Below are 26,824 nucleotides of genomic sequence, written 5' to 3'. Positions count from 1 at the left end.
TAGGGAAAACCTATACTTTTCTATCTCATAGATTGCAAGCTTCTCAAAGCCTTGCCAGGATATATACTTCCTAACTCTGTCACATGCAGCTTTTTAAATTTCCCAAAAGATAAATGTGCTCACCAATAGTACTCCAAAATCAAAGGCAGAAGCAAACTATTTTAAAAGCCTGCTTTTCTCCTAACCCAAATAGAAGTTGGAGTATGACTCCAGTGCTTTTTCTCTGTGCAACTCCCCTAAAATAAATCCTTCAAGATAATTAGATGATAAATGCTGTCAGACTCACCATATTTCTGAACTTCAAAAGATTTATTGTATGTATGCCCTTGCATTTCAGCAAAAATAAACCACTCTCCAAAGACAGGTTGATCAGATAAAGGAAAGCTTATATTGACAATACCTAGATAAAAAGAAAGTCTTTTTTAGACATCAATCAAATGTATTCAAGTTCTACTACTCTTATATATATATATATGTATATATATATATATGTGTGTGTGTGTATATAAACTTAAACTTTATCTTAAACTATATCTTAACTTAAACTACATCTTAAACTTTTCCCATTCAAGTCCTCTTTTCATCCAAGAAATTTTTATGTGACCTTGGATATATAGGTATATAAAATAGGTATACAAATCAAACATCTACTGATAACAAACCATAATTTTGTGACTCCCACCTTCAGTTGTGAGACCCTATATGGGGTCACAATCATAGTTTAAGGTGGGCTATAAACTATGAATAAGGAAAATGTCACTTCCCCCAAGCAACTTATAGTTTAGTCAGAGAGAATGGACATAAAATAGTTAAAGATATTTATAAAGAGCAATATCTCAACAAGTGAAGCTTCCTGTTCCCACAGTGTTGAAGCAAGAACTGGATGGATGACCATTTGTCAGGGATGCTGGGGAAAAGGATTCATGTTTCAGACAGCAGATATCAACATCCCTTACAACTCTTAATAGCGACTAGAATATTTGTAAGTGATTAAAGTATGAATTAGATAGCTATAGTTTACATTTATATAATACTTTATAGCTTAGAGAGCATGACATAGGGCTAAGGGCATCCTGAAAGAGAAGTGATCTGTAGTAAATTATTTGTGCATATTCCTTTTCCCTTTACAACAAAATACAAATTCTTCTGTTTAGTATTTAAGCCCTCTATGATTTGATTTCAGAATAATTTTCAGGACTCCTTTTCATATTCTATCACATGCTTTAAATTGTGTTCCATTTGCCGTTTCCCATAGAAGAAGATCCATCTTTCTGATTTTCAGAAAACAAGGATATTGAAGTAGAGTGGGGAACTACCCTAAGTCAATGCCAAGCATCATAGAATCACAGAGATAGGAGGAACCCCAGTGGTAAGGTGACAGTATGATAGCATACCCTTATCTGACAAGACACCCTCCACATTAACCTCAACAAGTAGTCATCCAAGGTTCTCCTTGGAGACCTCCAGTGATAGGGAGTTCACTCCACTGACAGATAGCCTGAACTGCTGGAAAATGTATCTTTCAATCAAACTAGACTCTGTTCCTTGTAATTTCTACCTATAGGTTCTACTTCTGCTCTCTGAAGTAAAGAAAAAAAACCTAATGCCTTTATGATATGACAGGCTTTCCAGTTTAAGATAGCTTTTATTTCCCCCTCTGTCTTCTCCTTTTCAAGTTAAACATGGGTTGCTTCTTCAAATGATCATATAACATTGGTTTCTTCTGGTTCTCTAACCATCCTAGCTGTTTCACTTTAGATAAGCTTCAGCTTGTTAGCTTCTTTTCTAAACTGTGAGACTCACTGACTACTTCAGTGCCTGGTCCTAGACATCAGAGTTCTGTCCATGCGATAGAAATAAGGAGGTATCATGTCCATGAGTTGGCAAACAGAGCGAAGGTCTGCGGGAACAAACAAATAAGATAAGCCTGATGGAAAGAGAAGGCCTATCTGAGCTCATTCTAAGCAGCCTACAATGCTTGTCCTGCTTTTACAATACCAAAGGGCTTATCTCCTTTCTTCCTAAGAGATGTTATAAAATACTCAATGAAATTAAGTTCACTTCTTTTTTTTTTTTCATTGCTTTTGGAGGACATACAAAATGTTGGAAATATCATAAAGCAAATGGAGAGACAAAATTACATAGACATATGTATATGTGTACACATATATAAAATGCTTTATTTTTAGAAGTAGTAAAAACAATGTAATTTGGGAGTATGCTAACAAAAGGAAGATTATGAAGGGTCTTCTGTATGTAGGAGATGACACTAAGGATATAAGAGGTAGAAGTGGGAATAAAGTGCTCTCTCATGTGGGAGATAGCCTGTGTAATGGCACGAATAAGAAAGATGGATCTTCTTCTATGGGAAATTGCAAACGGAACACAATTTAAAGCATGTGAGAGAATGATATGAAAAGAAGTCCTGAAAATTATTCTGAAATCAAATCATAGAGGGCTTGAATGCTAAACAGAAGAATTTGTATTTTGTTGTTAAGGGAAAAGGAATATGCACAAGGTTGTGCTTTAGGGATCTCAATCTGATACCTCAGAAGAATGGAAAAGGGAGAGACTCATGGTGGGGAGACAATCTAGGAAGCCATTGCCAGAATTCAAGTCAGATATGCTGATTGTACAAGGAAAAGAGTTAACCAAAGAGATGTGGACATAGGTGGAATAAAATTTGGCAGTTGATTAGATACAGGGTGGGAGGGAAATGTGAAGGAGAGTTAAGAATCAAGAATGACTCCATACTTTTTAAGGAGAGATACTGGGAAGATAGTAGGACCTTTGACAGATAGAAACAAGAGGGGGAAGTTTAGGGAAAAAATAATGAGTTCTGTTTTAAATGTGTTTGCGTCTGACCTACCTACAGGACATCTTTTCGAAATGCCCAAGAACTAAGCAGTGCTCTGACTGGTCTCAATTCCCTAAAACAAGATGTGGCTTCCAGGTTAACCTTTTCATCTCTAATCTCATCACCATGCTGCTGCCTCCTCTCCATTCTGATTGGAGGGCTGGAAGGCACAAGACATAATTTTTCCTTCCTTTATATAGGGCAAGAATTGTACTCAGTTCCCTCCACTTTGTATTTGCTTCTCTGTCTGGTTTCCACTTTACAAACCATATATCTCTTACTATATACCCTTTGGTGTCCCTTAAGCTTTCTTTCCTTCCTCCTTTTGTGTATTGTCTCCTTCCATTAGAGTGTAAGTTTTTTAAGGGGAAGGACTGTTTTTCTTTATATTAATTATAACCTCAGAGCTTGGCACAGTGTCTAGCACATAACAGGTGCTTAATAAATGTTTATTTAGAGCCATCTCCATCCCAAATGTTCCAGTAGATTATTTGTAGTAGAGCCTTCCAGTCTTGTATTGATTGGTCTGATCAACCACAGCTGGACACACTGTACACTGACCCAGTCATCTTAATTTACTTTGGTCTTCTTCAAGTATGAGAATCAACAAGAAGCATAAATGCAACAATAGTATACTAAAGATAATTTAAAATGTAAAAGAAATGCTTCCAGCACATTGTTTATATCTTCCTCGGAGAAGAAGCTATTGGGGGTGGGGAGAAGAAGCTATAAAAGAGCCTACAAAACAAACAAACAAACAAACAAACAAAAACCTCCCATGTTTCTGTTAGGATTTTTACAAGGTGCTAAGTCACTGGAATGGATATAATTATCTAATGGTTCAGTATGCTTGATCTGATCCTACAAGGAGATATTATGGGCCAGAACTTGAAACAAGGTACTGAATGAAATTGAGGAGACAATGGTTAAATATAATTTAGCATTGATTTAATCCTACAACAAATAATGGCTTCCTAGTGATGAAATGATTAGTGTATACTCAGTGTGCACCATATAAGCAGGAAGCTCTCAGAGCCAAGGAAGACTTTGGGAAAACTTCTCTGGAGATTCAGAGTCTGATTCGTTCCAACTTCAACCTCTGTGCTGGCTGGAGACACTCAGACAAGAGCTCTTGGGAACCAAAGAGAGAGAGAGGCCTCTAAGAAAGCTAACTGAGACCCAAGTGAAGGAGATAAGACTTGAAGGAGAAAATAAAGGATCTAGAGATAAATAAAGGACTTTAACTCCTAGATGCATTTTGGGATTATTGAACTGAACTGAAACTAAAGCTCCCCCAAGAGATCTGCTCCCAAAGAAACAGAACATTACATGTATCAAAATAAAATTCTTCAAATGTTGACTGCAGCCACTTTAAAAATTCACTGGAAGTTCTTGAGCAGGGAGGGCCATGATGGAAAGAGAGAGACAAGGTCTTGGAAAGAGGGCTGATGGTGGTGATAGAAAAATAGAAGCTAAACAGAATTTTACAGCTGGCAAAGCTCTCACTGTCAAGTCTAGTTCTTTCACTTGAAAGATCAAAAAAATTTAAAGAGTCAGAGAAGTGACTTGTATAAGGTCACACTGAGAGTTGGTATCTGATATCATGAGAATGAATGAATCCCTTAAAGGAGTAAGTAAAAAGGAAGAGCATCGGGGAATCCAGGACTAAATCAAAATGGCTAAAAGGAAGAGAGCTAAGAAAGGAAATGTAAATATTATCAGCAGTTCTAACAATGGCTCACATTTCTGTATGGCTTTATGGTTTACAAAGATTTTTGGCTCATTTAATTCTCCCAATAAGTTCTTTTCACATTAGAAATGAAGGGGATTTGAGTGCTTAAAAGGGTGGGAAGAAAAAAGCAACAAATTAAAGAAAAAAAAGTTACAAAGAGCAAAGACATTACCACAACATAGGGGCTTTAGGCTGTTCCATTCGATCATTCGAGATCCTCGAGGATCCTGCAAATTTTAAGGAAACACAGACGTGGACAATCATCATTACCCTAGCATTTCAACCAATAGTGAGAGAAGTCAGATCCAAAGCAACTCCAAATCTTTGGTCCTTTTTGCTCACAATTCACTAATAAAGATGGAGGTAAAAATCTCAGTTGTCAAGTTTTAAAATGGGTGGTAAGATCTTGAATGGCCTTATAGAAAGAAGTATGCTGGCTTTACAGGGTTTGTGCACAGAATCATAGAACGTCAGCACTGGCAGGGACCCCAGAACAGAGAATCCTCAAATGGGGGCTTCAGACAGAAACCTCAGAGATTATTGGATCCAGTCATCTGTCACATGGGAAACTAGAGGTCAGAGTAAGAAACTAATTTGCCCAAGTTCAGCCAGGCTGTAATAACCAAGTTAGAACCAGAAGCCAGATTTCCAAACCCAGATCCTGGATTCTTTTTGCGAGATCTTGAGATCCTCCCCCACACCCCTGCAAGCCTGAGGAAAGCAGTGAAGCACCTCAGAGGGTGAGCAGTTCTTGCTGTCAAATACCTCTAGAACCGGGTATATTCAGAAAAAACCAGGAACATAAGCAGAGCATGAGAACAGGCAAAGAAGAGAGAACAAACAGAGCCTTGTATGTGGGGAAGCCAAAGAAGCACCTAGTGTTTCCAGGAAGATACTCACCACTATGTAGGCTTCCAGCTAAAACAAAAACAAAGAAGGAAAAGTTAAGTCCCAGGCAAGGTACTAACTCTTTATATTAATTAACATTGCTTGAAAACATGTGTTCTTTCTCTGACCTCAAATAACACTTTGTACTTCTCGAAGACACTTAGCATGTTTATGCCAACTTATATCATAGTTATTTGTCTAGATTCCTATGTCCCATACATGCTTTCCTGCATCCCTGCTTTTGCTTATGCCTTTCCCTCTGCCAGGAATGCCCTCTTTTCTCCACTGCTGCCTTTTTAAAACCCTCTTCAACCTTCAAGATCCACCCAAAGACCCCCTTATGTACAAAGTTTTTCTGATCCCCCAGTTTGGAATAATCCCTTTTTCTTTGATCCAATGGTACTATGTGTCTCCCTTATGAATCAACTTCATTTAAAATAGGCCATATAGGCTCACAGATAAAAAAATAACATGCATATATATATATATATATATATATATATATATATATATATATATATATATATATATATATATATATATATATATATATATATATATATATATATATATATATATATATATATATATATATACACACACATATATATATATATACACACATACACACACACACACATATATATATATACATATGCATTTTGTATATATATTCATCCTGTGTGTAAATGTATGCATATATACACACATATACCCCTGTCCTATCAGGTCTGCAGCTTGACAGCAAGAAAAAGGTATTATTTATTGATGCATCTCTACTAGCCCCTCATAGGGTCCTCCACACAACAGGAGCTTCATAAACATTTGTTGAATTGAATTGAATTAAGCATGACAGATGTGGATGCTCCAGCAGAAATCCTATGTCTTCCAAAGTCCTTTCTGATATCACCAGTATACAAGCATACCTCTTCTCTCTAACTTATTTTCTCGCTTCACCCCAACTTAATAGTATTTCCCCCACTACATATAAAGCTAGCTTTCAACATTAATTTTGTAAGATGTTGAATTTTAAAATTTTCTTCCCTCCTTTCTTTCCTCCCTCTCCCCAATACAGCAAGCAATCCGATAATATGGCACACATGTACAATCATGTCTAACTTACTTTCTAATAAACATCTAGGACCTTATGTATGCGTACATTTTGATTCTCTAATGGTCCACAGCTCATAATCCAATGCTGATGTGTATGTCTCTTTTTACCCAATAAATATAATAATTAAAACAACTCTCATTTCTACAAAACTTTAGGGTTTAGGATACATTTTTCTCCGAAGTTGGGTAGAGTGAATATTCCTCCCACTTTATAGATAAGGAAGTTGGAGTTAAAGAGGGATAAAGTGGTGTGCCTGGCCAGGCTTACACAGCTAAGACAAGTAGAATGGAACTTGAATGATTTCTGTACCCCCTTTCCTTTTTCCTCCAAACTTCCCTACCCCAAACACTCAGGTTCTTAATCACAGAATCATCTGCTCTTCTTCCACTCCCTTTATACCTCTCCCCAATCTCCAGCCATATTCAATCAAATGCCAAATCACATAAATTTACTACAACATCATTGCTCATATTCTTTTGTTCTTCATTTATGTTGTAGGCTAAATACCCTTAGCCCTTGTACCTCCTCAACTAGACCTCTAAAATACCTTTCTGATTGCCCTCCCTGATTGTAGCTTCTCCCCTTGATCCTTTCCAAATCATCCTCCACACACAAATATCAAAATAATCCTTTTAGGGCACAAATCTATCATTTCACTCCTCTTTTCAAAAACTTTCAGTGGCTCCCTACTGCCTTTGGGGTAAATCAAACTCCTCATTGTGGCTGAAGCCTTCTATGATCTAGTTCCAGCTCAATACTTCTATTTCCTTTGTTATATTTCAGCAAAACTAGATTCAATGGTGCATCCTTCACCTCTGTGGATTATACAAGCTGTCACACAGGTGACATCTATCCTAGTCTAACCTTAATTTTCTTTCTATACCATGTAAACTCATCTCCCTACCAAAACTGTGGTATCCAATAGGGTAATAGGAAAAGTTTGGCCTTATCTTTCTGGGCCTCAGGCTTTCACTGCACTTACTCATCAGACCACCTCATATGTCCATCCTAATTCCCTGTTTTCTAACACCTCTTTGTAAGTCGTCCTCCCCATTAGAAGGCAAGTTCTTTTGTAGGAAAGAATAATCTTGTTTCCTCATCTCATATCCTTAGCACAGTATTGGCACATGATGCTTGCGTGCAGATCCAGCCTCAGATACTTAGTAGCTATGTGGTCCTGGCAGGTCATTTAACCCTCTGCTTCAGTTTTCTCATCTATAAAATGAGCTGGAGAAGGAATGGCAAACCATTCTAGTGTCTTTGCCAATTAAACCTCAAATGAAGTCATGTAAAGTTGGACATGACTGAAAATGACTGAAACTATGAGTTAGGCGCTCTGCTAAGACAAAAACAAAACAGTCTCTGCCCTCAAGAAGCTTACATTCTTTGGGCAAAGACTACATGGGAACCTCAGATAATTTATGGCTTAACCAATTGAATGTATCAGAATTTCAGATATTGAATATATTCTCTTCAGTGAAAATTAATTAAATTAATTTTAAAGAATCAGTCTCCTTACCTTTTCATTGACTGGTCTCAGTTCTGGAGAAACCATGAATACATTTATGAGCACTAAAACAAAGATGAAAAGTAATAGTTAGGTGAAGTTCATATCCTCTGACATGTAATATGGTGGGTGTGGTAGTGAACCTAAACATTTTTATTCCTGGATAATCAAAGAATCTTAGATTAGAGGGATCTCAATCTGCCAATAAATCTTTATTAAGTTCTTGCTTTATGCAGTTCTGTGCTAAGTGCTGGGGATACAAAGAAAGGCAAAATCCAGTCCCTGCCTTCAAAGAGTTCATAGAATAATGGGAGAAGAGAACATGTAAATATCTATGAACAAACAAAATTTATACCAGATTAAGGAGGACAGAGATGGGCTTCTTTTAAAAGGTAGGACTTTTGTTAAGATTGAAGGAAGCCAGAGGATCTAGGAGACAGAGATGAAGAAGGATCGAGTTTCAAGCATGGGAGATAACCATTAAAACTTTTGGAGTCCAGAGATGGAAAGTTCTGTTTGAGGAACAGGGGATCTCAGAAGATTTCTAGACCAATCAGTGCCTGCTTGAACATCTCCCATGAGAAGAAACTCACCACATCCAAAAGTCCATTGTGGGAAAGTTCTGATGGTTAGGAAGTTGTCCCTGAGGTGGATCTGAAATCTGGTATCTTGTCACCTAAGAGCCTATTTTTCTCCTGGGGGCAGGGGGAAGGAGTTGAGACTGCTCCCTCTTTCATAGAACAAGAGTGACTGGCTAAGGTTACTCTACCTCTCTGCTTTGGTTTGTACAAAGGCTTGTCTGTCTGAATAAATACAGAAGATCCTTTGCTGTCAATTGTCACCGTGGTATAGTTATGAAAGATGTAGCCATCTTCTGTCAGGTGGCGATTACCCCAAACCTTCAAGTGTGCTTGTCCACGAAGACCTGAAGGCACCTGGGAAAGAGAGAACATAATGGAGAAAGGAGGGAAAAGGCCAAAATGCTGGTCTCCTACCTTTTTAAAACTCTCCCCAGAAGCTTCTGATTAGAAAGATTTTACACTAGCTTCAAAGAGTAACATGGTTAATAACTTCTTGGAACCCAAACAGTCTCTGTCTATCCTGTATTTAATGTTGAAAATGCACAGCATTGGGAAGAGCTGAGATGCACTGGTATGGTTCTGACTCTCATGCAAGAACAAGTTTCAAGCACAGGGTCTAGTGCTCAGGCAATGCTGACTGAATTTGTAGCTTAATTTTCAGCAAGAAGACAGCATTTGAGGCTGAACACGAGACCTCCCCACCCTGCCAACCTAAGGTTCCGTTTTTGCCTTGACAGGATGGCTCCCTGCTGTCTCCCACCTGCTTGGAGTATTTCCTTATGGAGTTAAGCTGTTTTCTGTTATTTTAAAATGAAAGTGTTTTCAGTAATCATCTATGATTATTTGCAATTACAGGGATGGTCCCAGGGCTTAGGCTTTCTACACACAGGAAGCCCAAGCCCCAGAAGTAATTTCTCAGGATTCCTTCTGCTCGCTCTAGCGGGCATGTCTAGCTACCCAGGAAAGAGAATTCCCAAACACTAAGAAAGTTACTTCTTTGAAGAATTTATTCTTCATTACAATATAATGCAAAACTTGGAGACGTCTGCAACAATCATTTTAAAACTGAGTCGTTGTTCAGTCATTTAAGTCATGTCTGACTCTTCAGGACCCCATCTGGGGTTTTCTTAGCAGAGACACTGGAGTGTTTGGCCATTTCTTTTTCCAGTTTATTTTATAGATGAGGAAACTGAGGCAAACAGGATTAAGTGACTTGCTAGTTAAGTATCTGAACTCAGGTTTTTCTAACTCCAGACTCAGGACTCCACTTTACCATCCGGCTGCCCCTTTTAAAACAGAACTTTTAGGCATTTATCTGTGGAGGGAAAAAATGAAACAGTCTTTAAGGGTTCTACTCTCCGGCCATTATAGAGTCAGAGGTTGTTCAAAGTAAAAGGAGGTGCTTATGAATCACCTCATCCAGCACCCCTCATTTTACAGAGGAGAAGCCACGGAACTTGCTTGAAAGGTTACTACTGAATAGTAGACACTCTTTTCTAATTTAACTAAGGGACCTTAGAGTTATCTGGTCTAATGTTTACATTTACATTCAGTACTCTAGTTTACAAAACTATGTGATACAATGGAATAAAAACTGGATTCCTACTCATCTGTAAAATGAATGCAGTACCTATTTCACAGATTATTGTGATGAAAACATCTAGAAACTTTAAAGCATTAGAAATGCAAATATATGAATGCAGAATTATAGCCAGGGGGGACCTTAGAAACACAAAACTGGCCTCCCAGTGCCTTGTCCAGTGCTTCCTCTCCAGGACTACGCAGCAGTGTGGCTGCTGGTTAATCACAGAATCTCAGAACTGGCTCTGACCCTGGATTTCCGGCCCCCAGCTGAAGAAGAAGGGAGTATGGCAGGATGCTGGCTCCATTCAAGCATGCAATCTTGGCCCAAGACTCTACCCAAGACAAAATGTTGGTGCAAATGGTATGTAGCTATCACTTCGATGCTGTCTGCTCTGGCCACTACTTGCTGCTTTGGAAAAGTGTTTGACTTGTTTCCCAATTCCTGCCTTGCCTCTGGATTTGCTTCCCCTGCTGGATTCTGACTCATCCTTGTCATGGTGTCCAGTTTATCTTTTTATATCACAACTTGGACCATATAGTTTTTCTCCCTCCCCCTCCCCGGACTGTTCACTTTCTGGGTCTGGTAACTGCTTCCATCTCAGAAGAGACCAAGACCCCTATACTTGAAATCATAGACTCATAAGATTTTAGGGTTCAGAGGAATACTTGGCTCACCTGCTTCATCTTAGAGATGAGTAAACTGAGGCCCAGAAAAGAAAAGGGAATTGCCCATAAATCAACATGTAGTAAAAGCTGAGATCTGATTCCAAATTCAGTGGTCTCTACCCTACCATATGTTATCCAATTCTTCTCTGAAAGATGAATCTCTTCTACATTTTCCCAATCATTCCTTCATATACACATGCAGCAGTTATGTGACAACAGAAAAGGAATGTTAAACAGAGACTAAAAATAGTCATACAATCAGAGTCGGACAGTTCGTTAGAGATTACCTAGTCCAAATTTCCACCTCCTATGACATTCTAACTTTAAAAGTTTTGACAGATGCTCATCTAGCCTCTGCCTAAATATTTCCCTATGGCCTATCTGGAGTCATCGTGACCTAACCACTGAACCCCTTCTCAACCCCGGCCAGATCTGTATAAATCCAATCTATACCCCTTGGAAGCCTGCCACACTAGCAAATGTATGAGAATACAGAATGCAGAGCCCAGGACTGCAAGAAATCCAGAAGCAAATTTTAGATCATTACTATAGAGCTCGACAGTATCCCAGAGGTCATCCTCACCATTTTCTTCTCATTTTCTAGATTAGGAAACCAGAACTTAGATAATATATGTGAACTGCTCAAGATCACCAAAAGGAGGAATGTCAGAGATGGGGTTTGAATGCAGAACTCTAGGGAAGTTGTCTTTCCATTGTTCCAGCTTGTCTCCTATGACTCTAGCCAAGAGAATATACAGCTGGGTCTACCCTAGGGCAAAGGGGGAGGCAGGATTAATACACAAATAATTTTACCTGACTCAAGGACATAGTACCAAGAAAATAGGATGGGGATAGTGACTGGATCATTTTTATATGTCAGGGCTTCATAAACTTTTTCCATTCATGATCCCTTTTAGACCAAGAAATTTTTATGTGTCTCCGGTATATAAGTATTATAAAATCAGTATACAAATCAAATATTTACTGAAAAATCATAATTTCACAACTCCCATATTCACTTATGAATCCCCATACCAAGCTTTGATATAGTGAATTTCCAAGACAAGAATCTCCCTTTACCAATGGTCATCATCACTCTCTCTCCAACTTATAAACTGAGAGTTGCCTGGAAGATTTGAAAAGTATGTGACTGATTTTCCCAGGATCAAAATGCCAGTCTGTCTTACATTTGAGATTTGAACTTAGATTCCTATCTTTCCAAAAGAGAGCTGGCTCTCTAGCTACTATGACATATTTCTTCTCAATATTTTCCTTAATCTGCAGCCTCTTTTCTTCTAACCTGGCCCCAGAAACCCAGAAGTGAACATATTCTTGTGAGTTTTTCCAGTACCTACTTTATGTCTCATCAAATCATATTCTGGCTGTGTCCAATCTTATCTCTCCTAAGTAATTACAGAATTCATGAGCATAGGATATCTTATTAATTTTTCTATCCCTAATTTTCTACCTAAATTTTCTATCCCCAGTGTCAGCTAGCAACATGCACCAGGCATCAATAATAAAAAATGATGATTGAGTGATAAAGCTATTGTTACCAAAATATAAGAATTAGAGGTAGAAAGGACCTCACAAGTCATCTAGTTCAGTGCTTTCAGTTTACATATAAGGAAATTAAGGAATAGAGATTAAACATTTAAGAATGTTTTGGATGGATGGAAGGACAAGCAAATAGTCAAATCAACTGACCTGTGAAAAGTAGATGATGGAAGTTCCTAAATCAAGGTAGTTCAGTGGAGGACAGTGACTAATTCATTGTGCTAGCTAGTCCCCACAGCTCCATTAGGCTCTCGTGAGTGATGATCTGCCAGGATTCCAGATGTATGTCACAGTTTAATAGCTATGAGATTGAGATCCACCCTCTACCTCCTGTTGGGGATAAGGGCCCCAAAGCAAGCCCTTCCCAGAATGAGATATAATGTTCTCTGGGAAGATTTAGCTAAACTTAATAGCAGAGAAAATGGCATCATATAGAAAAGATTGGATACACTCTCCTCAAAACTCTAAATCTCTGAGGGAAAATATAAGTGTATGGGAGAGGGCAATGAAGATTTTAGGAATTACTGATACATCTTGGACCTTCCCCTTTTCCCCCAAATCAAACAGAGAATGAAAAGAAAAAAGTCCCAGTGGACTCATCTCAAGGAACAAGAAAAACCAAAGAGATTCAAATAAAGTTTAACAATTTTTGTGTGCATGGTTTTTTTCATTAAAAAAATTCTATATGAAGCAGTTGAGAAAACAAAAGGAAAAAAGACTTATGTGGCTAGGAAATTCAGGCACAAATTTAGGGTGGGAGGAAAGGTTAGTATCAAATAATAGATACTCTTCTCTAATTTAACTAAGGGACCTCAGAGTCATATGATCTAATGCCTTCCATAATAACAAGACATTTACATTTAGTATTCTAGTTTACAAAACAGTATGATACAATGGAATAAAAACTGGATTCCTACTCATTTGGTAAAATGAATGTAGTACCTATTTCATAAAGATTATCATGATGAAAACATTTTGTAACTTTAGAGCATCAGAAATGCAAATATATGAATGTAGAATCATAGCTGGGAGGGATCTTAGAGGTTAATCCTCTTCATTTTACAGGTAGAAACTGATAAATGAAGTATTATTTATAAAGCACTTTATAAACCTTAAAGTACAATCTATTTAACAGCTATTTAAGCATTTTTTCCCACTTGATCCCAAAGTATAGAACTGCAAACCATTGTGGACATGAAGTTTTGGGTTGGGGATTAGAAGGAGGCACATTTTAACTAAATAGATAAATCTCCTACCAATAAAAGCTGATCATATAGAACAGGATGCCTTGGAGGTAGTAAGTTCTCATTCAAGAAAAATAGAATGAATCATCATTTGCTGGGACAGTATGGACAGAATTTATGCTTTAAATATGAACTGAGCTACACAATTTCTGAGATTCCTGAGTTTATAGCTTATTTATAACCATTTGATAATTCTGATTCCTCTCCCCAAATTGTGCTTCCTCTGTTAAACGGATATGATACATACTTTGTGCATATTTACAGTCACCTATTGTCTCCCCAACTAGACTTTAAGCTCCTCAAGGGGAGGAATTGTTTTGATTTTTGTCTTTGTTGTCCAGCCAGCAGGGATGGGGGGTATTTCCCTAACCCCAATCCCTGCACACAGCAGGGAAGACTTAAGAAAATTACTTTTGACTGATTGAATTTTCAAAGATGAGCTTTTTTGCAAAGGATGCTATAAAGAAATGTCTCTGAACAAAAAAGGGAGTTGTCTCTCATCACCGAACCCATTTTTGTTGTCATTTTTCAGTCATGTCTGACTCTTCATGATCCCATTTGTAATTTACCATTTCCTTCTTTAGTTCATTTTACAGAAGAGGGAACTGAGGAAGACAGAGTTAAATGAGTTGCCCAGGGTCACACTTTTAGCTAATAAGTGTCTGAGGCCAGACTGGAATGCAGACTTTAGATCTGTTACTCTACCTACTCTACCAAACCCAGACTAAGTTCACCTAAGTAAAAGAAAAATGTCAGGATGGGCCTGGGTCAGAGACCAGGCAAGAAGAACAAATCTTTAACAGGAAATAGTAAACTCCAGATCCCACCTGAACTCCCCTAGTGCTCTCCTCTTCCTTAATTCCTGCCAAATCATGAAAAACTAGATAGGGCTCTAATGAGCCCAGGCTAACGATGCAATGGTCAATGATTTCTCCATCCCTGGAGATATTTTAACAGAGCATGTCTTATCAGGAATGCTGTGGAGGACAATCACACTTTGGAGAAGTACTGGACCAGATGTCCTTCTCAACACTGGGATTTCATAATTCCAAATAAAGGCAGGTTCCCTTCCTGTCAGAAGTAGTTTCTTTATAGAAACAAGTTCTTGCATCTAATTCATATTTTCTCTCCACTCAATTTAAATTGATTTATACTTTTTTCAGGTATGGATCATGTATTCAGCCCAGGAGATACAAAGATAGGAAAAAATCATTACACACACACAAAATAAAACTGCCTTCACAGAGGTTAGAAATCAGTGGAAGGGTGAAGAGAGAGGACATATAATTAGCAACAACAATTTAGAACATAATCAAGAACACAGGGGAGATCACAGATAAGAGAGATTGGGAGAAGAAGGCTCAAAGGATCAGGGATAGCTTCCTGGAGGAGGGGATGAACTGAGAAAAGGGAAGGATTTTAAAAGGCAGAAATGCATGTGAAACCTGGAGGTGAGAAGTACACTTTGAGCAGTGTGTTTGGCATGAAGGTATGGCATGGAGATGGAAGAGGGAAAGAGAGATTTAAGGAAAGCTGTAGCTCAATCTGACTGGAATGCAGAGTGCTTGAAAAGGTAGTAGAAGATAAGGTTGGAAAAACTGATGCCACAGATGGCTTTTGAAAGGGGGATTAACACAGTTAAGAGCTGTGAATAACTTTATTAGCCTGTGAATGATGGGCTTGAGAAGAGAGAAAATGGAAACAGTGATATATCATAAAAATATTCAAAGCTTACCTTGAACTTGATTGTCCCTTTATCTAAAAATGAAAACAAAATGACAAGAGGTTAAATTGATCATTTCTTTACTTGACTAAAACAAGGAAAACGTTTTTCTTTCAAACAGGAAAAGCTATGGTAAAGGGGGACTTTCTCTGGACGAGAATGCTGGGATCCAAGGTCCTCAAAGGGACTGTCCAGGGTGAGAAGGATAGTTTCAGAAGTCATTTTCTCGGCTCTGGGGAAAACTGTAGGTCTGAGGTAAGGTGGACTTAGCTGAGCTATTCAGGAAAAACTTGGCTGGCTGGCAAGCTTAATCCGTCCATGGCCTTCTCCCAAGGCATGCCAGTGCTGCCGCAGACTGCTTTAAGGGGAGAAAGCTGATGCTGAACTCAGGGTTTGAAGAGAGAGGACAATGCTTGGCTGTCAGGGACCACCGTTCTCTTGGGGACGTGAATCATCCTGAGACATTCATCCAGCTTGTGTTTGTTGTTGAAGCCTGCCAGTTAAGACTTCTGTTTAGCATCTGTCAGGCAGATGTGTAAACACCACACCCACATGTGTACCTACCAACTCCTTTTTATCCAAAGACCTAAGATAAACAGAAGAGAGAGCCAGTTTCCAAAAAGAAGGTAGGTGAGTGAAAGTATAAACACTCAGATAAATTTTGGTTTCCAGTCCGGTCAAATCATAAGAGCTCAGCTCTGATTTTTAAATTAGCACATGGGGGAAGGAGTTAAAAAGAAAAAAGGATTCCTTCATTAGTAAAGACAGAAGGAAAATCTAGTCCTTCTAAAATTAGCTCATTCCTCAAGGAGTTACAATTCTAGGGGGCTCTGGGAAGTTCCCCATTTGAGGCATATACTGCCCAATACCAGTCACTGGTTCTGAGAACACACAATGTCAGGTAAAATACTAGAACACTTAGTTCCAAAAAAACAGTATCATAATCTGGGGTACACATTCTTAGGTGGCCCTTATTCAGACTTTTAAAAAAGTTTCAATTAGGTCCAAATATTTTCCATGCCTTTTTCACACTCCCTTAAATGAATTTTTTTTAAAAAGTACATGAACATTTTATATATATATATATATATATATATATATATATACATATATATATATATATATAATGTGTCATGTATCATATATGTGCATATATATATATAAATGTATACAGAGATGCTGGTTTGCTGAGCCAATTCTGGTCCCAGAAAACATTTTATCACTTGATTATTATGCAGTTCAGGGATTTATGCCTGAGTCTTATCTCCTATCAGACTGAGTTCTGAGAGGAAAAGAACGGTGTATTATACTTCCCAATGCTGAGCACATTTAATAAGCATTTATTAAAATTTTTGAAGTATTTATATATTTATAAAATTTAATAAATGCTTATTAAATCACTGAATGCATGACCTCAGTATTAAAGGTTCCCAACCAAATTATCAATAAGATAGTGACTAACTACTATTACAACAAGGTTAGCAGGATTTTGACACCTTATGATGGGCTCTGAATAAAATATACTGTGAGACTGCAAAATAATACTGGTTGGAAAAACCCTATGCAGGATACATTTGTAATTCCTGTCACGTATAAACAGAAGCATCTCACCATTTCTTTTCATTGCTAGAGTTAAATACTTATTTTAAGTCTCAGAACATTATAAACTGGAAGAAGATAACACGATATTTTGTAGACTACAAGGAATAAAGGCTTCAAAGAAAACCCAAACTATATTGTCCTTCCTGAATTCAAAGATCCATTCTAGCCACCTCCAAATGGGAAGTAGTGTTGTGTGAGGAAAATAATGCTGTCTTAAGGTTCAGAAAACCTGGGTCCACTTCTTGTCTCTGTCATTTACTACCTGTGTCATCTTGGACTCTTAACTTCTCTAGGTCTTAGCTTCCTCATCTGTAAAATGAGAGGGGACTAAAGGACTTGCCCCCTCTTATATTCCTACTCTCTCTATTACCTTATCTCTCTGTGTCTTTCTTTGTCTGTCAATCTCTCTCCTGTTCTTTCCTTGTGCTTTCCTTTACAAATTCACCCATATCTTCCCCACCCTTTATTCAATCCTACCAAACCAATTGACTACCATCCCTAGCTACTTTCTCTTTATGACAAAACTCCAAAAAGCAAATTATCTTCTTTTCCTCCTCTTTTTCTCCTCTCACTTTTTCCTAAATCCCTTGCAGTCTAATATCTCATTTCAACATCCAACTGAAGCCACCTACTCCCAGTTGCCCTGATCTCTTAGCTGTCAAATGTACCAGCCTTTCTCAGTCCTCATCATTCTGATATCCCCAAAGTGTTTAACATTGGTGATCACCAATCTTGGATGCTCCCCCTTCTAGGTTCTGATGATACTGTTCTTTTCCAGTTGTTCTACTTTCCCAACACCTCTTTTTCAGTCTCCTCTGTTAGTTGATCATCACATCAAGCACGCTGGGTAGTGAGTGGGCCCTCTTTTCTTACACTGTTTCACTGGTGATCTCATCACTCCCAAGGGCTCAATGTTCACCCCTCCATATATCATTCCCAACCCTAGTCTGTCTCCTGAGCTAGTCAACGTCACCACATGCCTTTTGGACATTTCAAATTCAGAACTCATCTCCACACACGCCTCCCTCCTCTAAACTTCCCTTTTATTGTCATATCCTTCCAGTCTCCTGAGCTCACAGTCTCAACTCACTTTGATTTCTCATTCATATTCATACTTCCAAATCACAATTGTTCTCATGTATGTCCCCCCTCTATCCATTCACATAGCAAATCCCTAGTTCAGATATCTACTAAATAAACTACTTCAGCAGCCTTCTAACTGGTCTCCCTAACTCAAGGATCTTTTCCCTCCAATGCTTTCTCCACTCAGCTGTCAAGGTGATTTTGGTTCACTACCAAGTCCTAGATAGATCTGTCCAGGTAGCTTCTCCTCCCCAACTGAGACATCTCATGGCTCCCTATTACCTCCCGATAAAATGCAATACTCTCTTATTTAAAGTTCTTCATAGCTTGTCCCCTTCCTATCTTTTCAGTTTTCTCACACTTCACTCCCTTCCATACACTCTAAAATCCATCTATACCAGCCTCATTGCTGCTTTGTCTCATCTCCAGGCTTTTGCCCTAGTTACGCTCCATATCTGGAATGCTTTGTTCCCCTCACCTCTAGCTTTTAATTTTCTTGGATTCCTATAAGACCCAGCTCAAATCTCACCAACTGCAGGAAATCTTTCCCAGGTACTCTGACTGCTAATGCCTTCTCCTCTAAGATTACTTTCCACCTTCTCTGCATACTCTGTTTTTAGTTAATTGCATTGCCTCCCTTATTAGAACATAAGTTTCTTGAGGTCAGGGATTGCTTTGAGTTTTATTTTGATTTTGCTTTTTTGGTATCCCCAGAACTTAGTATAGAGCCTGGGACATATTACATGCTTAATAAATGCTAGTTGATCAACTAATTAATGTTGTAAATAGAACAGTGGACTAAAAATCCCTAAACTATTAAAATACATGGGCATGAGAGATCTGGGGAGGAAGCTTATCACTCTGTGCCAGGGCAAGGGAAGATCAGGGACATGCTATGTAAATGTCAGCTCAAATCCCACAGTGATAATAACAACTCATTTCTACAGTGTTCAATTCAATTCAACAAGTTAAATGCCAACCATGTGTCAAATACTATGCCAGACTAAAATGAAATAGTATCTGCCTTCAAGGAATTTACACTGTACTGTGGCATTAGAACATATACACAAATAGCCTTAAATTATATGCAAGATGATTTCATAAAGTAGAAAGGACTAATCATTGGAAGAAATAAGGAAAGACCCCTGGAAGGAAATGTTACCTTTAAAAGTTTACATAACACTGTCTTCCCCATAGCCTTTGAGGTAAATGGGACAAGTATAATTATCCCTATTTTAAAGATAATGAAAATGAAGCACTGGGAGTTAAGGGACTGCCCACAGTCCTGTAGCAGATAGCCATCCTAGCTTACATTCAAAACCAAGGTCAACTGATTTCATCAGGCTCTTGCAGCAAATAGTATGCTGCTAAAGGCAATGGGGCCATGAAATGATCCAAAGTATTTCCTCTATTGAGAGAAATGCTGTTTTAGCAAGGATTCAATTTTGACACTAGTGAGAGAAAGGCTGAAATAGAAGATAGGGAAAGAAGAAGCAGAGAACTGAGAGACAGTAAGGTAGGAAAAAAGATGAAGAGCAAACCAGATGTAGAATCAATATCAAATTGCTTGCCTTCTCGAGGAGTGAGAAAAGTCAGTGGGAGAGAATTTGGAACTTAAAATTTTTGAAGATTAGTGTTAAATTCTTTTATGTGTAAGTAAAATATAGCAAAAGAAAAAAAGCAAACCAGAATGAGGAAGATAAGTACAGTACTCGCTGATACCGAAGAGAATTCTTATTGACCTTTGTTCAAAATAGACAAAGCTTAATTCTTGGTAACTAGAGCACTTGCCACTCAGTATACCTTAAAGACACTGCATCTTCACCTGAAGATCTCTGTTCTTATCAAGTTATCCCATCACTGGCCAAAGTAGTACATAAACATACTAGTCAGGGACAGAAAGGATCTCTATAGCCTCTTTTTCTAAAAAGCTGTTGCAGACTCATTAAGCCACCATTCTCTCTGTTTCCTCAAAACCCAAAGTATTTACTGAGTATACATATGATGTCTTGTCACATCTCTTGGAGAGTTCTTTATCTACTGAATTGTAATTAAACTTTTCCTGCTCCTATATTTACCACAAATGAACTAGAAACTCCTTGAGGGTAGAGTGTTTATCATAATTTCCTCTTAATCCCTAGTACAATGAGTGTACTGTACATAGTAAGTTGTTAATACAAAAAAAAAAAAAAAACAAAAAAAAAAAAACCAAACTTTGGACTTAGAATTGAGAAAACTCGGGTTCCAATCTAATCACTGCCTTTGCTACTGCCTGGTACTCAGTCTGCCCAGGATCACCCAGCTAATACACACACACACACACACACACACACACACACACACACACACACACACACACAGAGAGAGAGAGTTCCAAACCAACAGAATCCTAGAAGACCAGTGATTTTTCTGAAAAAAGCAAAAATCCAAGCTTCAAATACTACTTTAGCAATCTTGAAGGAAGGATGACTTACCAAGAATGGTTCCATGGCCCCGAGCTACTGTCTCTCCTTTGACCACTAGCTGAATCTGCACGGTAGTTTCCTTTACCGAGTTAAAGATTGTCACACTAATAACCTCCTCTACTCCAGAACGAAACACAGAAGGAGCAGCAATCAAGTAGCCCCTGAAAAAGAAAATTATAAGTTGGTAAGAAAAACTGGCAATTAAAAAAGGTTGTCTGTGCTTAACTGACATGAAAGAGAATGAACTACTGTCATTCTTATCAGCAACAGAGTGATTATTCAATCATTCCTTGAGCACCCATCACCATGGTGCCAGGTATGGCATGTGAGAAAGCTGAGACACTACAGATCATGCCAAATTGCTCCATCAGCTTACAATCACAGAATTATTTTCCATCAGGGAGGGGTCTGGCGACAAAGAACAGCACAGTTATAAGGCACCTTACTTTGAACTCTGCACCTAGAATGTTAGAGTTGAGCTTGAAAGCACCTCAGTATACAGAATATATACTGTCCAGGCTAGAATCTCAGAGACTATGTAGCCCAGGACCTCCTAAACAAGGCTCGAGGTCATGTAGCTAATTAGTAGCATTTCCAGAATTATAACGTAGGTCTCTTACCAAGTTATGTCTTGGATTAAAATGATTTTAAAACATTGCCAATAACACACAAGATCTGAAATTGGCAGTTCATGCTACTTTATTATTTTGTTGAAAAGTAGTCACACATAGTGATTCATTAACATGGAAACAGACAGGAGGCAGATGAACAGTTGAAGCTAATACTTGGTACATAGAAAACACTTAATAAATACTTGTTTAATTAAAATCAGCTGACTTCCACTCACCAATTCTGAAGAAAGGTAGTTTTCACATAAATAATGTTATGAGAGCTCATGTTTCTATAGCACTTTAGGGTTTACAAAGTACTTTTCTCTAAACCACCCCATGAAATATTATCATCATGATTATCCCCATCTTACAGGGGCAGGAACTGAGGCATGTGGGCAAAATGTTCTTTGATTTGCCCATCATCAAGATGTCAGAGACACTACCCATGTGCTCACATACCTAAAGTCCCAACTGAGATTTGGACTCCAGGCTCAGTACTACCCCACCACTGCCTTCCTAAAATGTCTAATGGGATGGCCTCATATATTGCCTGCTCCGTTAGCATTTGTTTTTGTTTTAGCAGAGGCAATTGGGGTTAAGTGACTTGCCCAGGGTCACACAGCTAGGAAGTATTAAGTGTCTGAGGCTGGACTGACTTCAAGGCTGGTGTTCTATCCACTGTGCTATCTAGCTGCCCCCCTCTGTTAGCATTTTAAATGTGTGATTTCTATCCTGTCTTCTTTTTTAAATATACATAGTACAAATCCACACATGCTTCTTCTCAGCTTCGAGATCTCTGTGTTATTAAACTAGATTTTTCTTCAGTTACAAAAATCACAGTAATTAGAATACCAAAAAGACATGTAAAAAACCTATTGGCATCTATGATGACAATATTTATTTATTAATCAGTTCTTGAAAGACATTTTAATGTGAGTTAAGGCTTAAAGTACAAGAAACACAAAGGCCCTCTTAGCTTCCTGGTCCTTTGTTGTGCCAACACTTGGGTCCTTTAAGCAATGATGAATTGTTGCTGTGGGATGAAGGTCAGGCTATTTTGCAAGCCCCAAGTCATCATTTAGTGAATTCCATTGCTAGGGTGATCCTGTCCCGCTCAACGGGGCACTGTTAATTCTCTGGTACTTCAGTCTGCCTTCCACAACCACCCAGAGATTTCAAAGTTTGAGAATATGAATGCTCTGACGTCCTCAACGGAGGGATGCCAGGTCTGAAATTTATTTGAGAAGTTTTACTACTTCTGAGTGTGCAAAACCATGAGGGGTAAGGGGGTGGGGAAGAGGGAAAAACATAGACTTTAGGAATAAAAAAGGACATCACAGTGGTCTGGGGAAGAATATACTGCCTTAAAAGCTACCACAGTTGTCCCACTAATTCTTTATGTGACCTTAGATTTCTGAGTCTATTTCTTCCTCTCTAAAATGAAGGGTTTGGATTAGATGATTTCTGAAGAAGTCCCCTGTTTTGAGGTAGATCTGGTATTATAATCTCTATTTCATATACAGAAATCTGAAGCCCAAAAGGAATAGATTCTCTGCTCAACTAGGAACTCTTAGTGGCAGGGCCAAGACTGGACCCTGCAACACATGAGGAGATCCTTGGCCCCCTCCTCCCCTGTCTCACATCCTTTTGCTGTTCCCATTGCTTCAAGTCTTACTTAAAAAAAAAAAAAAAAAAGATTTTTTACTGTCTAACTGTCCCCATGATTTCAAGGAACTGACTATTTGTCCTTACATTGTTTTCTTGCTTTCTGGATATTAGAAAAACACGCACTGGTCAAATTAAGCTGCCTAATAATGTTATGTTTGAACTTCAATGTTTAGTTTGGACAGTTTGACTAGTGACTTGACAGCTCCCGTTCAAGTCCCTGTGACTAACAGTCCTGTCAGGTCTTAGCATAACTTGGCAGGATGTGAACTATTTCCTACTAAGGGGAGTAATTGAAAGTCCTCCATGGCAGCTAGTTAAAGCATCCACTCATTGGGTTAAGGATTCAGAAAGCAATGCAGGAGCACACAGAGCGCTTGGAGAAAAAATCCCACAGGAAAATGATTTCTCAAAGGCACTGGGCACCAGGAGGTAGCCAAGCGAGAACTTTGGCTAAAAGGCGAGTTTTCTCCTCCCCTCAGGGGCACCTTTCAATTCCCCACCCAAAGGAAAGGCTGGACATAGACATGGAATGTCTGAGCTGGTGGGGACCTTTAGAACGCTGAATCCAGCCTGGACAGAGGAGCAAAGCATTTAGCGCTGGAAGGTTCCATCTAGGCGTTTGGTCCAAGTTCCTCATTTTACAGACTGAGGTTCAGAGAGATTAAGTAAACTTGCCCAAGGCCAAACACTAGTTGGTACTAAGTGTGAGAGAAGGGACTGGAAGCTAGACTTCCTGACTCCAAGTCCTGTGCTATTTTTCCAGCACTCCAAGCTGCCTGATCTAATACATCCATATGCAACGCGATCCAATAATACACATTCCCTGTTTGGAGCAAACTGCTCAGCTAATCAGGGAAAAATCGGTTTGAGGAACCAGGTGGGAGAGGGGTTTCAGGGAGTATCTCCGGAGGGCTGGGAATAGATGGAGGGGACTCTAAAGGAAAGAGTCCTGGGGCCAAGAGAAAGGTAAATGCATCCACGAGGGGGAAGCTGGGACAAGTGAGGGGGAAAGAGCCTGGGGAAGCTGCCTTCGGGGAAGATGCGGCGGGTCCGAGGTGGGAGCTGGGCGGGCACCCTCCCTCTCCAGCCCGCGCCCGCCGGGGTACTCACTGTCTCCGCAGCTGCGCTGCGCTCCGGCAACCCAGCTGCAACAGCAGTAGGAAGCACCAGGTGCTGCAAGCCCCGGACTCCTTCGGGCGCATTTTCCGGCTCCACCGAGACGCCTCCAGCTGAGAGAGGCAACGTGCTCCCCTCCCGCCCCCAGCCTCAGGGCCGGCTCCCCCGGCCCCCGGCTCCTCCTCGCGCGGCTTTCCCGCCCCCCGCCCCAGGGTCGGCGGCCTCAGAGCTCCCAAGCTAGAGCCCGCTGGTCCCGGAGTGGAGAGCCGGAGTCCGAGCGTCCACCGCCTCTGCCGCCCAGGAGCCTTTGTTCGGCTGCTCCCCGGGCTCTAGTCCGTGCGCCCTGCGCCCTGCGCCCTACCCCGGTGACGCCCCCGGTGCCTGAAGCTGCCGCCGGACCCCGCCTCCCGCTCCCTCTCCACCCGGTGCCCGCTCCCTGCGCCGCCTCCTCCTCGGCCCCACTGGCTCGGGAGGTCCTGGGGAGGGAGTGAGGGAGGGACGGATGGAGAGAAGGAGGGAGGTCTTTGTCTCCTAGACTCGCCCTCGCCCTCTGCCTACGCAGGGGGGAGCAGGGAAAGTCCTGGCAGGATTGGGGAGGGCAGAAACCTTGCTGCCTTTGCCCCCCCCCTTTCCAGTCCAATCACTAATTCTCCTCCTCCCTTCCCCCACCACCCCAACTTCTCTTGAGTTCCAACTGAGAAGTTACCGCCTTCGGGTTCTGACACCCAGCTGGGTGCCTGTCCTACCACTGACTCTTCTACCTAAGTCCAGAGATTCTCCTCAACCACAATCCGTGCTCCCCTATCCATTGCCAGGCCAGACCCCAAATCAAGGCCAATATCTAGACCCCTTGGCAAGGTATTCTTGGAATATGTTGGAAGCGTCTGTGGAACAGAATGTCAGACCTGGGAGAAATCCTAGAATATTGAACCGTAACACCTAAAATGTCCGAGCTGAAGAACCTAGAGTATCTTGGAATACAAAAGATTTTAAATCAGGAAAGGTCCTTAAAACATAGAATGTCAGCTCTTGAAGAGGTTAGGAGAGGAAGCAGGCTGTAGACAGTGAAGGAGCACTAGTGTAGAAGTCAGAAAATCTATGTTTTGGTTTTTTTTTCTAGCCTTATAATCGTAGGCAAATTATTAAATATCTCAGCCCTTGATTTTCTGGTCAACTGAAAAGAAACATACGGTTTTATGACTTTAAAACACAGAGTGGCAGAAATAGAAGGGACATTAGAACACAGAATTCGAAAAACCATCTGATCCGTTTATGTAAATGCTTTGTGAGCCCTATGTAAATATCAGCTATTATTATCTAATTAATCTAGTACCCTCATTTTACAGGTGAGGAAACTAAAGAAAAAATGAGAGGAAGTAATAAAAATGGAGTCAAGATTAAAAAGTAAACATGAAGTCAGTGTTCTGCAGATTGATGGGAATGCCACTGGAGGAAATTTACATTAAACATTTTCATGTGAGTGATAGAGTTATTTGAGTGAATGAATAAAAAGCAATTATTAAATATTTACTATGTGCCAAGCACTGGAGATACAAATACAAAGGCAAAGCCAGTTCCTGCCTTCAAGGAGCTTACATTCTAATGGGGAGTGGAGGGTGAGAATACACAGAATAGGGAAAGGAATGGTTGGTGCTGAACCATGGGGGAGGAAATTGACATTCCAGCCAAGGACAATGTTAGAATTGATTTAATCATGTACATACAAGAGTGGAAAGGTGGGGATAGGGGAAGGTAGTGAAAGTTTTTGAAAGTCAGAGAATTGTATATTCAACACTCGATGTAATAGGCAGTTTCAGAGCTTATTGAGTAGAGTAGTGACATGGTCAAACTTTTACTTTGGGAAGAGCCGTTTGACAGCTGAATGGTGGATGGAGTAAGAAAGAGACTTGTGGCAAGCAGACCAAACAACAGGCTACTGCAATAATCTAATCATGAGGTAGTGAGGGATTGGACCAAGATGGTGGCAGTCAGACAAGACAAAGGAGCATATCTGAAAGATGTTACAAAAGTAAAATCAATATAGTTCTTTGTAATAGATCAGATATAAGGAACAATATTGAGGAAACTGAGGATGACAAGCCTGGTGAACTGGCCCAGGCGTTGGTTTAATAACTAAAGTTAGAGAAAGATAATAATAGAGTAAGATAATGAGTTTAGTTTTGGACATGTTGATTTTAAGATGTTGACAGGACATCCAGTTCAAAATGTCAAATGGGCAGTTGGAGATATGAAACTGAAAGTCAACAAAGAGGTTGGGAATAATAATATTTTTGAGAATCATCAGCATAGAGATAATAATTGAATCCATGGGAGTTAGATCACCTAATGAAAGGGGTGAGGGCAGTTGTATTGGGGAAAAGATAAAAGAATAGAGCTGAAGCTTAAACTGAATAACAGATTGAAAGAAAGATTTTTAAAACTCATTTTGTTTCTGTTTTCTCCGCCATGAAGAATAATCTTTGAATATAAAAAATCAGAATAAAAATGGCTAATAGCCAAAAATAACTGAGACAAAGTAAGAAACAAGCTGAAAACATAGTATGTAGATACTTCTAGAGTCGTTCAATTGACCAGGTCCAGAAGAATTATGAAGGGACAGAACAATGTTGTTAATGTAATTGCTGAGGCACTGTTAGCAATTTTGAGAGAGAGAGAGAGAGAGAGAGAGAGAGAGAGAGAGAGAGAGAGAGAGAGAGAGAGAGAGAGAGAGAGAGAGATGGAGGGAGGTGTCTGCAAATTATAGGCAGATGATCTTGATTCTTGCCAAAATTTTAGAGTATATTATTAAAGAATGATTGGTGAACA

General features: G+C 39.6%; 1 protein-coding gene across 1 annotated transcript in view; it reads right to left on the bottom strand.

Moving 5' to 3' along the window:
• Positions 1-24,150, bottom strand: part of CPAMD8 (C3 and PZP like alpha-2-macroglobulin domain containing 8) — a 157,812-nt gene extending 133,662 nt beyond the window's left edge. The window contains exons 1-8 of the mRNA XM_074305772.1: positions 23,993-24,150; positions 20,613-20,764; positions 15,466-15,488; positions 8,868-9,033; positions 8,111-8,163; positions 5,490-5,507; positions 4,762-4,816; positions 287-400 (exon numbers count right to left, since the gene is read on the bottom strand). Of these exons, the coding sequence (XP_074161873.1) occupies positions 287-400; positions 4,762-4,816; positions 5,490-5,507; positions 8,111-8,163; positions 8,868-9,033; positions 15,466-15,488; positions 20,613-20,764; positions 23,993-24,084 (673 nt within the window). The 5' untranslated portion in view covers positions 24,085-24,150. The remainder of the gene's footprint in view (positions 1-286; positions 401-4,761; positions 4,817-5,489; positions 5,508-8,110; positions 8,164-8,867; positions 9,034-15,465; positions 15,489-20,612; positions 20,765-23,992) is intronic.
• Positions 24,151-26,824: the final 2,674 nt, after the last annotated feature.

This window comes from Sminthopsis crassicaudata, chromosome 1 (assembly GCF_048593235.1).
Source record: "Sminthopsis crassicaudata isolate SCR6 chromosome 1, ASM4859323v1, whole genome shotgun sequence".
Lineage (NCBI taxonomy): Eukaryota > Metazoa > Chordata > Mammalia > Dasyuromorphia > Dasyuridae > Sminthopsis > Sminthopsis crassicaudata.
Note: the sequence above shows the minus strand (reverse complement) of the source record. Positions and strands in the feature narration are given on the sequence as shown.